At 36.7% G+C, this 17,998-nt stretch overlaps 1 protein-coding gene across 2 annotated transcripts in view; it reads right to left on the reverse strand.

Moving 5' to 3' along the window:
- The window catches only part of RCSD1 (RCSD domain containing 1), a 182,817-nt gene that overhangs the window by 14,760 nt on the left and 150,059 nt on the right, over positions 1-17,998 (reverse strand). For both annotated transcript variants that reach the window (XR_008401310.1, XM_053705855.1), the window contains exons 3-5: positions 11,414-11,503; positions 2,955-3,026; positions 757-960 (exon numbers count right to left, since the gene is read on the reverse strand). Coding sequence is in view for 1 of the 2 variants with exons in the window: in XM_053705855.1 (XP_053561830.1) it covers positions 757-960; positions 2,955-3,026; positions 11,414-11,503 (366 nt within the window). In the remaining variant the exon portion in view is untranslated. The remainder of the gene's footprint in view (positions 1-756; positions 961-2,954; positions 3,027-11,413; positions 11,504-17,998) is intronic.

Here is a 17,998-nt window from a genome sequence, read left to right on the forward strand (position 1 = left end):
CAAGGGAACTGAAGGTTAGAAATATTGGTTATCCATAAGACCGTGCCTCCCACTGACGTGTTTCAGGATGAAATTCTCCTCCCTTTATTATTATTATTATTATTATTATTATTAATAATAATAATAATTAATATTTTTATGTTGATTTCATTTTTTGTATAGCATTTTCAGATGACACCCACCCATTGAATACATTTTTTCTTTTGGATGATTTATATTTATTTCGGATGATATACTTTTTTTCTGGACACTTTTGGATTTACTTTTCCTTCGTTTTTACTTTTACTGGGTGGGCCCTTCCACATCTTTTTTTTGATGTATGCGCATATATATTACTTTAGATATTGTTTTATAATTAATAAATGTTTACATCAGCGGTGTGTGTGTATATATATATATATATATATATATATATATAATTTTTTGTACAGTTAAGCCTTTATTCTTTTCTAGGCACTCCCTAGTTTCATATCTAAATACACTTAGATCAGATTAGGAGGTCTTTTGGGAGTTTGTGATTAGCGCTTTAATATTATTTATCTTTAGTCTGGCTTGAGATACTTCTCATCATATTTCTACTTTTAGGTCCATAGGGATCTAAAAACTTGGTATACTAAAGTTGTATTTGGATGTATGACTGACTTCTCCACACCATTACTAACAATGCTTAAAATATGAGTCACATATTTTCGTAAAAGTAACATTTTTACACTATTAGAAAAACAAAATCCTCAAATGTAGGAAACACAATTTTACCTTAGTGTAGCTTGTGAGGGGAGCGCCCTCTGGTGGTTGTTCAAAGCTGGTGGGCACTTCATCTGATTCACTAGATCGGGATTGGATGCCGGGGCTGTTGGGTGTGGAAGGAGGACTGTTAAATGGAGAGGCCATAACTTTCAGTCCAGGGCTCTTTGGGGACCCACCTGGGAGTAAAGCTGCAGGTGGAAATACCAAGTTGGCCTAAAAATATAAGGTGAGAAAAAGGTAAATTTGCACAAAAGCAAACAAGAGATAAAATGCAAGCTATACTTGTATGTCTCTGTAACTGTAGCATAGTTACAGCATATTACCACACAAGTTATATATACGTCCATTTGGGTGAAAGGGTTAAAAGGGCTGTGAATAGCCAGGCACAAAACTTCCACACAACAGTTTAGAATATATGAACTCAGACATAAGGCAATATTTTTGGCGAGGCGAATGCCCAGATCTGTTACAGGTTCGCTTATTTGAGCCTGCAACTGATATTTATGAAGCAGCAGTTTAAATCGTTCGCAGATGATAAATCTTGCCCATACTATTAATTTCCTACTATTTGTATTAACTCTTTAAAAGGAAAGTGTACTTGAAAATTCTTATTGTTTAAAACTTTATTACCCATTCCCCAGTTTTGCATAACCAACACTATTATATATTAATACTCTTTTTTCTGTGATTACCTTGTATCTAAGCCTCTGCAGACATCTCCATTATCTCAGTGCTTTTGACAGACTTGCATTTTAGCAAATCAGTGCTGACTCATAAATAACTCCATGGGAGAGAGCACACTATTATGTATATGGCACACATGAACCAGAGTTGTCTAGTTGTGAAACACTGTCCAAATGCACTGAGATAAGAGGTGGCCTTCAAGGGCTTAGATATTAGCATATGAGCCTACCTAGGTTTAGCTTTCAACAAAGAATACTAAGAGAACAAAGCAAATTTGATGATAAAAGTAAATTGGAAAGTTGTTTAAAATTGCAAATCTGAATCATGAACATTTAATTTAGACTAAACTGTCCCTTTAAGGGAATTAACACATAGTAGATAAAGATGAAGCTGAGGATACGAGCATACGTACGTATGCCTGTTCCAGATGAACTCACTAGTGATATCTTTATTTGGAGGGTCACAGGAGCATAGCAGGTGCATGACTTATATGTAAAGGGGTATATTTTATTAATTTTATTAATATTTTCAATTATAATAAGGAGCTTAATAAATCTGAGGCTGTGAGTATTTTTCACAAAAAGAGCAATTCTAGAACAAGGGGTCATAATCTCAAATTGAAGGGTAGTAAATTCAGAATAATTCTTGAAGTTCTTCTTCACAGAAAGGGTGGTGAATTCATGGAATACATTTCCATTCCAGGTGGTAAAGACAAGTACTGTGGGGGACTTTTCTGGTATAAGCAGAGGGCTTTCCGACGAGCTAGATAAGTTTACACTTTTGGAACATTTTGGTATATTATTATAACAGTGTTGGTTATGCAAAACTGTGGAATGGGAAATAAAGGGATTATATATTTTTTAAACAATAAAATTTTTCAAGAAGACTGGGCCTTTAATTTTTTAAATTACGATGATCTAACACTAATATGTCCCTTTAATGTTCCAACTGCTTCTTAAGACCGCTGCTCCTTAACTCGTCCTCTGAGGCGGCAGGCAGTAATCCGCCCGATCGCATACTATCGGGTTAATTGACACCCCCTGCTAGCGGCCGATTGGCCGTGAATCTGCAGGGGGCGGCATTGCACAAGCATTTCACAAGGAATGTGCGTATGCTGTCTGCATTTATCAATGTCTGGCGGACATGATCGATACATTCACCAGGGAGTTGGGAAAACAGCACACCTTTGTTTTTCTTTTTCTTCTTCAATGGGGCACGGAATAAAGGACTTGCCAGTTCTCAAACAATCCAAGAACAAAGTATATTCCAGCCACCAAATTTCTTTAAAAGAACCGTTATTTCTACATAGGGTCCTCAGTAAACATACAACGTTTCAAGCCTAAACAGGCTCTTAGGCTTGAAACGTTGTATGTTTACTGAGGACCCTATGTGGAAATAAAGGTTCTTTTAAAGAAATTTGGTGGCTGGAATATACTTTGTTCTTGGACATGATCGATACAGCAGATCATGTCCGCCAGACACATGATAAATCGGCCACCATATCTCATGACTAAACCACTCACCTGGAGTTTTTCAATTAGAGGAGAACTTTTCACCTTCACCTTTGGCAGCTGTGGGACTTGTGGAGACACTTTCTGCAAGACATAAGCACCAAAATGTTACCAAAGTAGAGGGGAATGTCCAACATACACCCTCTAATCCCTGCATGTGCGGGAGTCTCCACCTCAACACGTGGATTGGTCTAGAAATCTTGCATGAGCCTGGATTTATAAGCAATGGAAAAAATGTCATTAAACCTCTCTCTTTATTGTTTAGAACCTAATTAGAGCACATTAATGACTAATTGCTTCCAAATATTTTCCATCCTTCCCAACAAGATTATCACCACTTTCCATGATGTAGCCATACTGCATCTACTCACACAATGTATATCAGTAACATATGTATTACGTAATATATATTTCTGTAACACTGAGCAATGTGAACTGTAAATATATTTTATTACTGATTCTAGATAACTATATCCCCCATCTTCCAAAAATCATTAGCTACAACCTTGACAAGACCCATATTAAGGTTGTCTTCTCAGCCATGTTTTCCTGGACACTTATGAGTTACACGTTAAGCAGCGAATAGGCTACGAAACGTGAGCTGGAGGGAGTGCAGTAAATATTTTTATTCAACTCATGACGTTGATATTTAATTATAATAAATGAATAGTTCCACAACTGGATAAGGAACGGATTTCACTGCATACACAGACAATTCAGCAGAATAAAACAAAATTCACTCAGGCAAAAAGAGGCTGAAACCTGAAAAAAAACAAGTCAGCAAAATATCTGGGGGCCATCAGTCAGTCTGCTACAGAAAACTCGCTTTGACTTCCATATCTGACATCCTTCCTGTGTCCAGAAGAATAGTTTTGTCTGTGAATGACAGATTGAAGGAAACTATCCTGCAAATTATATTTAAAGGGATAGAAAGGTCAAAATTGAAATCTGCATAGGTGCATTTCAGTGTGACATAGAATCATTTTTGCAATATAGTTCCATTAGTAAAAAATGTTTCTAGTAAAACCTATTACTGTTTTTCTGAGGCATACACACATATCCTTTGAGGGACTGTGCACCAGTATTCAAACACTTCACCTTCTCATTATGCACATTTCAATTTTGACCGTTCTATTTCTTTAATTTAATTTAGGAAGGACAAATTTTATTTTTATTCACTTGTTAGAAACATCAAATAGAACTTTGTAAACATGGAAGAAAAACTAGTAGTGACACAACACCTCTTATACTGCAATATTATTAAAAAGTGCAAAAGAACAAGGGTTTCGCAAATATGCAAACAAAAAAGATCTTCACATAACGTGAAAGAATGTAAAATACCCCTATGGTTTAATCCTGCCCTGTTTCGCTTTTGAAATGCATTCAATTGAGATAAGAATTAAAGACTTTTCTGGGTATGGTTGGTGTTTTCATACAGTATATTAAATACTAGGCGATAAGCCTGCCCAGAGTCTATTTAAAAAAAAAAAACTACAACCCCAAAGCTAAAATTACAAAAAATAAAAAATGTAAAATTAGAAAAAAATAAACAAATCTAACCAAAATAAAAAATGTAAACCTAAACTAATACCCCTATAAAAATAAAAAATCCCCCACAACCCCTCCCCCCAAATCTAATAATAAACTACCAATAGTCCTTAAAAGGGCTTTTGTAGGGCATTGCCCTAAGTTAAACAGCTCTTTTACCTAAACAAATTACCAATTACCCTCTAACAGTAAAAAAAAAACACCCACCAAAACCCCCAAAATAAAATAAAAAAAAACACTATTTGAATGGGCAATTGCCCTTAAAAGGGCATTCAGCTCTTTTTTTAGCCCATTAAATCCCTAATCTTAAAAATAAAAAAAAATAAAAAAATCCTAACACTAAGCCCCAAATAGGTACTCACTGTTCCTGAAGTCCGGCGGAGAAGGTCTTCTTCCAGGCGGCTCCATCATCTTCTATCTTCATCTGGAGCGAAGGCAGCGCAGAGCTGTGGGTCTTCAGCGGTGCCGCAGAGTGGTGGTGCGGAGCTGTTTTCCCCGACGCGTGGATCCTCAGCGGCAGTCCTCAACGGCAGTGGTCATCGGTGGCATGAAGGCTCATCTTCATCTGATGTCCGTCGTACACTAAAGATTGACTGCAAGGTACCGCAATCAATTTGGGGTACCTTGCATTCCTATTGGCTGAAATTTTTAAATCATCCAATAAGATTAGAGCTACTAAAATCCTATTGGCTGTTCAGCCAATAAGATTTCAGTAGCTCTCATCATATTGGTTGATTTCAAAATTTCAGCCAATAGGAATACAAGGTACCCCAATAAATATGGGGTACCTTGCATTCAATCTTCAGTGTGCGACGGATGATCGCATGAAAAGGAGCCTCCACGCCGCTGAGGACTGCCGCCGCCGAGGACCACCGCCGTTGAGGACCGCCGCTGAGGATCCACGCATCGGGAAGCCAGCCCCGCGCCTCCTTCTCTCCGGATGAAGACAGAAGATGATGGAGCCGCCTGGAAGAAGACCTTCTCCACCGGACTTCAGAAACGGTGAGTACCTATTTGGGGTTAGTGTTAGGATTTTATTTTGAGTGGGGGGGGGGGGGTTATTTTTAAGATTAGGGATTTAATGGGCTGGAAGAGAGCTGATTGTCCTTTTAAGGACAGTAAAAGAGCTCAATGTCTATACAAATGCCCCTTTAAGGGCAATGGGTACTTTAGGTTTTTAAGTGTTAGTTTTTTATTTTGGGGGTTTGGTGGGTGGGGGCTTTTACTGTTAGGGGGATTTAGTAATTTTTTAATGTAAAAGAGCTGTTTAACTTAGGACAATGTCCTACAAAAGGCCTTTTTAAGGGCTATCGGTAGTTTAGGGGGGTGTTTTTATTTTGGGGAGGCTTTTTTCATTTTCATAGGGATTAGGTTTATTTATTTTTGATAATTTTTTGATAAAGTGTTTTATTTTTTGTAATTTTAGATTATTTTTTTTAATTTAATGTTAGGTTTTATTTAAGTGTAACTTAGTATTGGGGTTAATTTCGGGGGTGTTAGGTTAGGGGGCTTAGTAATTAAATTAGTTATTTGCGTTGTGGGGTTGTTGAGGGTTTAGGAGTTAATAGGTTAATTAGGTTTATTGCAATGTGAGGGGTTGGCGGTTAAGGGGTTAATATTCTATTAATGTTATTTGTGGATTAGGGGTTAATTACTTTATTGTTTTGCGATTTGGGGGGTTGCGGTTTTGGTGTTTGTTAATACTTTGTGCGGGAGGTTAGTTTTTTTTAAGGCTTCGGGTTTGCCTACGCTGCATCCAGATGGATTCTGAAAATGGCAGGGTTGTTAAAGAATCCCATATATTTTTTTTTTCTTTGAATGTAATAGGTTTTTTTAAATACACGTACCATGACCCGGTTTCATGAAGACTACACTATTATAGGTACAGAGGGCAATTTACTCGCCTTAGAATCAGCACAGGTAGCGCTGTGATAACACCTTTCAGATCACTTTTTCTAATTAGTTAATAGAAGAGACACATTTCTATAGTATCTACACAGGTATTCAAACAGACAAGTGATCAATTTTACATTCCTATCCCCAAGACTAAAACACCCCAAGAGGGGCTTATCACAATTACACATACGCTCGCATTAGCATACCCACTTACATAATGTGAGCCAACAGGTCGATTATATTAAACTCACATGCAGGCACGATTGATCATGCCAACAACTTTATTTGACAAAAGCCTTTTACCGTAGCGCTCCGGTGACAATACACCAGGAGCGTTTACTAGTGGGTTAAGGAAACTCCTGGGAGATCCAGACTGGTGACGTCATCAGTGATGTTTACGGAAACCATGTAACTTCCCACATCATCAACTTGTTATTCATGCATCGGATACATAGTTTAACAACAATTTATATTCCATGAATATAATACAGTATTAATAAACATCAAGGGATCAAGATTAGGTAAACCATTATCATTAACTACCATATGGTAAGTGACATATTTGAGTACAACAAAGAATTTGGAAATGTTGCATCTTGATAAACTTTAATGTAAAGAATATATAGATAGGTTTGTTGTGGTTAATGTCAGGGGTTATTAACATGTATAATAATTATATCTCATAAATACAACAGATTAAGTTATTCATATGTGAGTATGTTTTAATGGTTTAATGGTAATGCCTGATGAAACAGCTAGCACAGCTGAGAAACGCGTTGCAATCTGTTGAGACACATTGTTTTTATATACTTTGGGTGATAGTTGCACCCTCAGTTTTTTTATTGTCGGAATTGTAATAAAAAGAAAACATTTTATATATTGGAAGCCTGAGCTTTATTCTTCGCTGAGCTGACACCAGGAGTCATTGGGAGGAATACACCCCTTCACCAAGGATGAGTGAGCTGGGACACTGAAAGATCCCAGTCTGCCCCACTCAGCACAATAGGGTGCTGCCACTTTTGTGAGTATAGCTCCAATTCAAGATTTCTGTATTGCAGTGACGTGCAGTGAGGTCAGAGGCTGGTGAGGCACTAGATATGATACGCCGGAGAAACACATGTACAGAGGGCCGCAAGTACCCCCAACAGGGCAGGTTTAAATGATAGCTGAACCAGAGCACAGGTAACATAATCAGGTGATGGGTAAGAGCAAGTTAGTAACCACTGAGTTACTCATCAGCTGATTACTTCACCTGTGCACTGATTCAGCTATAATGAAAACCTGGCCTTTTGGGGGTACTTGAGGACCATTGTTGAGAAACACTGCACTAAAGCACCAGCTCATCGGAAATGTATTGATTACCTGGAGAATAAAGCACACACACTCTGCTCACATACACACTCACACAATTATGTGCACAGTGCCAGTTACTAAGCAATTGGAATGATCCACAATCTCTTCTCTACTCACTACTGTATTGTAAAAATAGAAATAATTTACCATACAAGTTTTACACAAAGGACAAGTTATCAATATTGCCAACACAGCTGCTGTAATATGGTGTTCAAGAAACGCACGTGCACATCTCACTTAGGTATGCTCTTCAACAAAGGACATCAAAGGATACCAAAAGAATGAAGTACATAATAATAAAAGTAAAATAGAAGTCTTCTATATCTACCAGTATAGTAGAGACTAATTATAAACTTTTGACCAGGTGGTATTTAACCCCAGTAAGACTGCATAGAATCTATCCAACAGCATCCCCATTGTGCTGGAGGAGATGCGGGAACCAAGGCACATTGTCTCATATCTGGTGGGACTGCCCTATCCTCCGACCCTTCTGGGCACAAGTTGAAAACTACATTACACTAAAACTTAATCAAACAATAGTTCTTTACGCACAGACAATTCTACTTCACAAACTCCCACAATTACATTGCCAGTACAAAAACAGATTGCTTCAATTGATGATAAATACAGCCAAGAGACTTATACCATGCATGTGGAAGAAAACACAAAGTCCTTCTATGCAACAATGGATGGACGAGATTAAACATGTTATGAGTTTAGAAGAAATGTACTATAGTTTCAATAACAAGTCAGAAGATTTTACTAATATGCTCTTTTTGTGGAATCAAACCACGGATCTACCCTGTTAACTTGAGTTGATTGAAAAACCTATGAGTTCTTGATGTGGCGAGGTATATGTCCCCCCCAAATATGTGTCATATCCTAGCTTAATATTTCCCTTTTTCCCTACCCCCCTACTTACCTTCCCTCCCACTCCTTGTCGCTATAACCCGCTAAGAGATGTTTTTTTTTTTACGAACCAGAAATTATTGTTATAGTGATAAACAAATTAAACTGATAACGATGTTATTGTAATGATATATTCTGAAGAATTCTGTATATTGATGGAAATGATTTTTCAAATGTTTGATGTTTCATTGGAATTTATTTGATTTAATAAAAATATTTAAAACAAAAAAAGTAAAATAGAAAGCTTATTTTTTTTTTGTGTGCAATTTCTATCTGAATGATGGAAACTGTAATTATGTCTTTCATGTTCCTTTCAAAAACTAATTTGATTTGCTGACATGGGGCCAGTAACAGTTGATGTTAATTCTCAAAATATAAATAACTAGAAAAGTCTATTAAAATAGCATGCTCTACCTCAATCATTTAATTTAATTTTAAATGTCTCCCTTTGACTATGTGTTTAACCAGTTACTTTACAGTGGCATTATTTCTAAAAACATTTAATAACTGCAATAATTACATATAGTTTTTTAAATGACTCATTATCTCCTTTTTATTAATATAAACTTGTATAAAAGCAGCACATATTAAAAACACAATGCAACAGCTTTCAATTGATTTGTGAATTACAAGTTAACAGCAGTCTTTCAATAAATGGAGACACAGAGAAAAATAAAAATAGATACTGCATCCTCTGACTGAACAGACATAACATATATGGAGTTTGTACCAAATTAAATCAAATAACCATGAAAAAGGGAGGCTTAGCAATATTCAATGTCAAAAACTTTAATTCAAATAATGTGGACACTGCACACTTCACTTCAAACTCTGGGTTTTAAATTATGGATTTAAATTTGAATTGACCCTTTGACTTCCTGTCAGTATTGGTTTATGCTCGCTTAATGTCCCCCCCCCCCCCTGTTAATGAGCTGTATCTGAACACAATTTGTGAATCACAAGAGATGTAGAATACTACTTTACGCTTCTGCTTGGTGTCATCTGTTCTTAGGTTACCTCAGCTTCCAGTTTTGTCACATGACCCTGCTCACTGCATCCTCCTTCTGATTAATCTATATATCCTTCACTTGCTAGGAGGCATCAAGAGGGGTGCCTCCTATTGGTCCCAATTTTTGCTGCTAATATATTGACAGAACACAGGTGGCGCTGCAGCACAGCTTTTCCTTTGACCCATGTACTGCAATGGAGAGAAGAGTTCCTGTACCTGCCTCTTCATAGCATTACATGGGGGGAAATTTTTTTTTTTTTTACTTTTGTGTTTTGTTTTAATTAAAATGTAATTAAGCTTTGGCCACATATGGCAGGGTAGGCACTTCCTCCCCTGCCTCCTATGAGTGCACGTCCCTTCTGTATTGTGCCATTGTATTACAGTATCACACTAAGAGGCGCCCTCTGTTTGTGATCTTCTTTTTCATAGAATTTAGCCTTAAAATAAATAATGAAAGTATATTGCAGAGTTGTTTTCAATATAAGATTTATTATTTTATATTACCATCTCAAAGTGTTTAATGTCCCTTTAAAGGAATAGTTTTGTCAAAATTAAACTTTCATGATTCAGATAGAACATGCAATTTTAAGCAACTTTCTAATTTACTCCTATTATCAATTTTTATTCTTTCTCTTGCTATCTGTATTTGAAAAAGCAGGAATGTACAGTGGGTATTAAAAAGAATCATCCTGCTATGGGGGTGTTTCTCTGCAGCAGGCACTGGAGCACTTGTCAGGATAGAAGGTGTAATGGGTGGGGCAAAATACCATCAAATTCTTGAGGAAAATCTGCTGCCCTCTCCCAGGAAGTTGTCAATGGGAAGAAGGTTTTTACCTTCCAACCTGACAATGACCCAAAGCACACAGCAAAAATTACTACACAGTGGTTGAAGGAGAAAAAGGTGAATGTCCTTGCATGGCCTAGTTAGAGCCCAGACTTAACCCCCATTGAATATCTGTAGCATGACTTGAAGACTGCAGTCCACAAATGGTCACCATCAAATGTAACGGAACTGGAGCAGTTCTGCAAAGAAGAGTGGGCAAATATTGCACAGTCTAGATGTGCAAAGTTAGTAGAGACGTATCCCAACAGACTAAAGGCTGTAATTAAAGCAAAAGGTGGTTCAACAAAATACTGACACAAGGGGGTGATCCTTTTTCCAACTCAGTGATTCTGTTTGAATTGTCTTTAGTTGGTGTTATATCTTTTACTTGGATGTTATAAGTTGCACTAAGTAATTACAACTGGATAAACAAAAAATGTGTCTGTCTTTATTTCAGGCTGCAAAGCAACAACATGTGATTCTGTTCAAGGGGGGTGATTCTTTTTAATACCCACTGTAAGCAAAGAAGCACCTGGGTAGCACTTTCTGATTGTTGTCTAAATGTAACCACCAATCAGCAAGCTCTACTCAGGTGCTTAACCAAAAATGGGCCGGCTTCTATGCTTACATTCAAATAAAGATAGCAAGAGAACAAAGAAAATTTGATAACAGGAGTAAATTAGAAAGTTGTTTAAAATTGCATGCTCTATCTGAATCATGAGTTTAATTTTGACTAGACTATCATTTTAAGACGATAAAAAACACCAACTCAAGCACTTTCAGCACTGTCAGGGCCCCCAGCAAGGCACAGATGTAGCTGGTTTTATGATCTTCATTTGGAGATTGTACCGACCAGAAGAAGAACAGAGACGAGGCAAGACCACCAATAGAGTAAACCTGCCCTATATTGTGTCTACGTATTGTGTCACTTACCCCGTCATCTTGGTGAGTAACTTCAGGCTTGTGTGCATGGAGAGGCAATGAGCAAGGTGGTTTCCGTCTAGTTGGTTTATAAGGTGGGGTCTAGTAAAAAGAATATAACATAAAAAGGCAGAACTTGCATGGTAAGACACAATGTTGTCAATGGTGCATGTTCCCTGTTAAAGGGACATTCCGGTCAAATTTAAATGCACATTGAGGAATTACATCTTTGAATAGAAACACATTTGCAATATAGATGTATTGGCAAAAATAAGTCTAATAAAAGTTATCATTGTTTTTGTGCTAACATTTTATTTCTGCAGGTGCATGTGAAGCATATTTAGATATTCTCAGGGCACCAGCATTTTTAAATAATGCAGCTGCTCAGATAATCAGTGGGGCTTGTATCATGTCAGCAATTAACAAATTGAGTCATTACCAGATGGTACAAGCACCTTATGCTCTCTAAACAAGTGTTATGCTTATATTGCTGGTGCACGGTGCATACTGAAGTACACTTTTAAAACAATTATAGCCTTTATTAGAAGCGTTTTTGCTAACACCTGTATATTTCAAAACTGCTTCTATTTAAAAATTAAATGCATCTATGTGGATTTCAATTTTGGCTGGAAAGTCCCTTTAATAGATATTTTGTATGTCTGATAAAGAAGCATCATGTTGCGTTCCTCAGTAATGTTTAGTAAATACAGCCATTATATTCGTCATCTACAAAATACATATTCGTCATCTATAAATACATTTAACTATATGGTCTGAAAACAGTAAGCACTTATACTGTATAGCCTTATACCTTTCCCATTGATGCTGCTATTTCTTTTACAATAAAGCAACCACTTCTGCTGAAAAGCTATTGCAGGTACTCACCAACACCTTCATAATATCCCATGTGACCGCTTTCCCTGCCTGTTTTGGGCAATAGTAAGCTATGCTGTCGGCCAGGCTTCCCCAATCAGATATGCACCACATGTACAGTGGAATTTATGCATTGCTTTATTTAAATACTGTTAATTAAAACAAGCAAATTAAATTGAGCACTTTTCTAAAAGATTATTCAGGCAGATATGTAAGATGTCCCCTTTGAGTCTTTGCATTATTAAAGGATCAAACATTTCCTTGTAAATAAAATATCCTACTAAAAACTGACCCTTGAGTAATCAATAAACAGCTCATAATTGTTTTGCTCGTTAGTCTTTTTACCTCTGTGATTACCTTGTTTCTAAGCCTCAGCAGACTGCCCCCTTATTTCAGTTCTTTTGACAGACCTGCATTTTTAGCCAATCAGTGCGGACTCATAAATAACTCCACGGGAGTGAGCTCAATGTTATCTATATGACATACACACAAACTAGCACTGTCTAACTGGAAAAAAACTGTCAAAATGCACTGAGATAAAAGGTGGTCTTCAAGAGCTTAGAAATTAGCATATGGGCCTACCTAGATTTAGCTTTCAACAAAGAATACTAAAAGAACAAAGCAAATTTGATGTTAAAAGTAAATTGGAACATTGTTAAAAAATTGCATGCCCTATCTGAATCATAAAAGTTTAATTTTGACTAGACCGTCCCTTTAAGTGAAGAAAAACTAACAGTAAAATGCTCTTTTATATGAAATGAAATACAGCATTTTGCAGCACAAGCTTGCACTTGACCCAATGATGCAGTTCTGTTTTAGATTATTGCTACAACTTGCTCAACCACTTGGTATTTGTTATCCGATTAAATGTTTATCTGTTTCACTCTGTATCTGTGAGCTTTACTAGTGAAGAGTTTGTTATTCTTATAGTGCAAGGTCTGATCATATCTATGCTGCTGCAGCAATCTGTGAGCTTTACTAGTGAAGAGTTTGTTATTCTTATAGTGCAAGGTCTGATCATATCTATGCGGTTGCAGCAATCTGTGAGCTTTACTAGTGAAGAGTTTGTTATTCTTATAGTGCAAGGTCTGATCATATCTATGCTGTTGCAGCAATCTGTGAGCTTTACTAGTGAAGAGTTTGTTATTCTTATAGTGCAAGGTCTGATCATATCTATGCTGTTGCAGCAATCTGTGAGCTTTACTAGTGAAGAGTTTGTTATTCTTATAGTGCAAGGTCTGATCATATCTATGCTGTTGCAGCAATCTGTGAGCTTTACTAGTGAAGAGTTTGTTATTCTTATAGTGCAAGGTCTGATCATATCTATGCTGTTGCAGCAATCTGTGAGCTTTACTAGTGAAGAGTTTGTTATTCTTATAGTGCAAGGTCTGATCATATCTATGCTGTTGCAGCAATCTGTGAGCTTTACTAGTGAAGAGTTTGTTATTCTTATAGTGCAAGGTCTGATCATATCTATGCTGTTGCAGCAATCTGCGAGCTTTACTAGTGAAGAGTTTGTTATTCTTATAGTGCAAGGTCTGATCATATCTATGCTGTTGCAGCAATCTGTGAGCTTTACTAGTGAAGAGTTTGTTATTTTATAGTGCAAGGTCTGATCATATCTATGCTGTTGCAGCAATCTGTGAGCTTTACTAGTGAAGAGTTTGTTATTCTTATAGTGCAAGGTCTGATCATATCTATGCTGTTGCAGCAATCTGTGAGCTTTACTAGTGAAGAGTTTGTTATTCTTATAGTGCAAGGTCTGATCATATCTATGCTGCTGCAGCAATCTGTGAGCTTTACTAGTGAAGAGTTTGTTATTTTATAGTGCAAGGTCTGATCATATCTATGCTGTTGCAGCAATCTGTGAGCTTTACTAGTGAAGAGTTTGTTATTCTTATAGTGAAAGATCTGATCATATCTATGCTGTTGCAGCAATCAGTGAGCTTTACTAGTGAAGAGTTTGTTGTTCTTATAGTGCAAGGTCTGATCATATCTATGCTGCTGCAGCAATCTGTGAGCTTTACTAGTGAAGTTTGTTATTCTTATAGTGCAAGGTCTGATCATATCTATGCTGTTGCAGCAATCTGTGAGCTTTACTAGTGAAGAGTTTGTTATTCTTATAGTGCAAGGTCTGATCATATCTATGCTGTTGCAGCAATCTGTGAGCTTTACTAGTGAAGAGTTTGTTATTCTTATAGTGCAATGTCTGATCATATCTATGCTGTTGCAGCAATCTGTGAGCTTTACTAGTGAAGAGTTTGTTATTCTTATAGTGCAAGGTCTGATCATATCTATGCTGTTGCAGCAATCTGTGAGCTTTACTAGTGAAGAGTTTATTATTCTTATAGTGCAAGGTCTGATCATATCTATGCTGTTGCAGCAATCTGTGAGCTTTACTAGTGAAGAGTTTGTTATTCTTATAGTGCAAGGTCTGATCATATCTATGCTGTTGCAGCAATCTGTGAGCTTTACTAGTGAAGAGTTTGTTATTCTTATAGTGCAAGGTCTGATCATATCTATGCAAGGTCTGATCATATCTATGCTGTTGCAGCAATCTGTGAGCTTTACTAGTGAAGAGTTTGTTATTCTTATAGTGCAAGGTCTGATCTTATCTATGCTGTTGCAGCAATCTGTGAGCTTTACTAGTGAAGAGTTTGTTATTCTTATAGTGCAAGGTCTGATCATATCTATGCTGTTGCAGCAATCTGTGAGCTTTACTAGTGAAGAGTTTGTTATTTTTATAGTGTAAGGTCTGATCATATCTATGCTGTTGCAGCAATCTGTGAGCTTTACTAGTGAAGAGTTTGTTATTCTTATAGTGTAAGGTCTGATCATATCTATGCTGTTGCAGCAATCTGTGAGCTTTACTAGTGAAGAGTTTGTTATTTTTATAGTGTAAGGTCTGATCATATCTATGCTGTTGCAGCAATCTGTGAGCTTTACTAGTGAAGAGTTTGTTATTCTTATAGTGCAAGGTCTGATCTTATCTATGCTGTTGCAGCAATATGTGAGCTTTACTAGTGAAGAGTTTGTTATTCTTATAGTGCAAGGTCTGATCATATCTATGCTGTTGCAGCAATCTGTGAGCTTTACTAGTGAAGAGTTTGTTATTCTTATAGTGCAAGGTCTGATCATATCTATGCTGTTGCAGAAATCTGTGAGCTTTACTAGTGAAGAGTTTGTTATTTTTATAGTGTAAGGTCTGATCATATCTATGCTGTTGCAGCAATCTGTGAGCTTTACTAGTGAAGAGTTTGTTATTTTTATAGTGTAAGGTCTGATCATATCTATGCTGTTGCAGCAATCTGTGAGCTTTACTAGTGAAGAGTTTGTTATTCTTATAGTGTAAGGTCTGATCATATCTATGCTGTTGCAGCAATCTGTGAGCTTTACTAGTGAAGAGTTTGTTATTCTTATAGTGCAAGGTCTGATCATATCTATGCTGTTGCAGCAATCTGTGAGCTTTACTAGTGAAGAGTTTGTTATTCTTATAGTGCAAGGTCTGATCATATCTATGCTGTTGCAGCAATCTGTGAGCTTTACTAGTGAAGAGTTTGTTATTCTTATAGTGCAAGGTCTGATCATATCTATGCTGTTGCAGCAATCTGTGAGCTTTACTAGTGAAGAGTTTGTTATTCTTATAGTGTAAGGTCTGATCATATCTATGCTGTTGCAGCAATCTGTGAGCTTTACTAGTGAAGAGTTTGTTATTCTTATAGTGCAAGGTCTGATCATATCTATGCTGTTGCAGCAATATGTGAGCTTTACTAGTGAAGAGTTTGTTATTCTTATAGTGCAAGGTCTGATCATATCTATGCTGTTGCAGCAATCTGTGAGCTTTACTAGTGAAGAGTTTGTTATTCTTATAGTGTAAGGTCTGATCATATCTATGCTGTTGCAGCAATCTGTGAGCTTTACTAGTGAAGAGTTTGTTATTCTTATAGTGCAAGGTCTGATCATATCTATGCTGTTGCAGCAATCTGTGAGCTTTACTAGTGAAGAGTTTGTTATTCTTATAGTGCAATGTCTGATCATATCTATGCTGTTGCAGCAATCTGTGAGCTTTACTAGTGAAGAGTTTGTTATTCTTATAGTGCAAGGTCTGATCATATCTATGCTGTTGCAGCAATCTGTGAGCTTTACTAGTGAAGAGTTTGTTATTCTTATAGTGTAAGGTCTGATCATATCTATGCTGTTGCAGCAATCTGTGAGCTTTACTAGTGAAGAGTTTGTTATTCTTATAGTGTAAGGTCTGATCATATCTATGCTGTTGCAGCAATCTGTGAGCTTTACTAGTGAAGAGTTTGTTATTCTTATAGTGCAAGGTCTGATCATATCTATGCTGTTGCAGCAATCTGTGAGCTTTACTAGTGAAGAGTTTGTTATTCTTATAGTGTAAGGTCTGATCATATCTATGCTGTTGCAGCAATCTGTGAGCTTTACTAGTGAAGAGTTTGTTATTCTTATAGTGTAAGGTCTGATCATATCTATGCTGTTGCAGCAATCTGTGAGCTTTACTAGTGAAGTGTTTGTTATTCTTATAGTGTAAGGTCTGATCATATCTATGCTGTTGCAGCAATCTGTGAGCTTTACTAGTGAAGAGTTTGTTATTCTTATAGTGTAAGGTCTGATCATATCTATGCTGTTGCAGCAATCTGTGAGCTTTACTAGTGAAGAGTTTGTTATTCTTATAGTGCAAGGTCTGATCATATCTATGCTGTTGCAGCAATCTGTGAGCTTTACTAGTGAAGAGTTTGTTATTCTTATAGTGTAAGGTCTGATCATATCTATGCTGTTGCAGCAATCTGTGAGCTTTACTAGTGAAGAGTTTGTTATTCTTATAGTGTAAGGTCTGATCATATCTATGCTGTTGCAGCAATCTGTGAGCTTTACTAGTGAAGAGTTTGTTATTCTTATAGTGTAAGGTCTGATCATATCTATGCTGTTGCAGCAATCTGTGAGCTTTACTAGTGAAGAGTTTGTTATTCTTATAGTGCAAGGTCTGATCATATCTATGCTGTTGCAGCAATCTGTGAGCTTTACTAGTGAAGAGTTTGTTATTCTTATAGTGTAAGGTCTGATCATATCTATGCTGTTGCAGCAATTGAGGAAACTAATTGGAGTTGTTGATCTGATACATTTTCTGTTTTTATCCACTTCCTTTTCATAGCATTTCTGCCCTGTGCATCCTTTTTAGTCTATGACTGTTTAAATATAATGAGAATTTGGCAACATGCTAACCATATGCTCACTCATGTAAACACTTATTAAAGGGACATTAAATAAAAAAAAATCATTCATTTTTCAGACAGAACATACAATTTTAAAAAAGTTTCCAATTTACGTCTATTATCAAATTTGCTTTGTTCCCATGATATTCTGTGAGAGATATTTGTATAGGGAGCGTGCACATTTCTGGAGCTCTAGATGTCAGGAAATAGTGCTGCCATCTAGTGCTCTTGCTAATGTATAACATTGTTGCAAAACTGCTGCCATATAGTGCTCTAGACACATGCACTCTCCTGAGCTTACCTTCCTGCTTTTCAACAAAGGATAACAATTTGATTATAGAAGTAAATTAGAAATGTATTTAAAATTGTATGTTCCATCTGATTCATGAAAGAAAAATGTGGGGTTTTATGTCCCTTTAAGCTATCAAATACTTTCCCTAGCTAAAAGAACCCTAGAGAGCTGGAGAGGCAAAGAGAAAAATAAAATCTG

The sequence above is a fragment of the Bombina bombina genome, chromosome 3 (assembly GCF_027579735.1).
Source record: "Bombina bombina isolate aBomBom1 chromosome 3, aBomBom1.pri, whole genome shotgun sequence".
In the NCBI taxonomy this organism is placed as follows: Eukaryota; Metazoa; Chordata; class Amphibia; order Anura; family Bombinatoridae; genus Bombina; species Bombina bombina.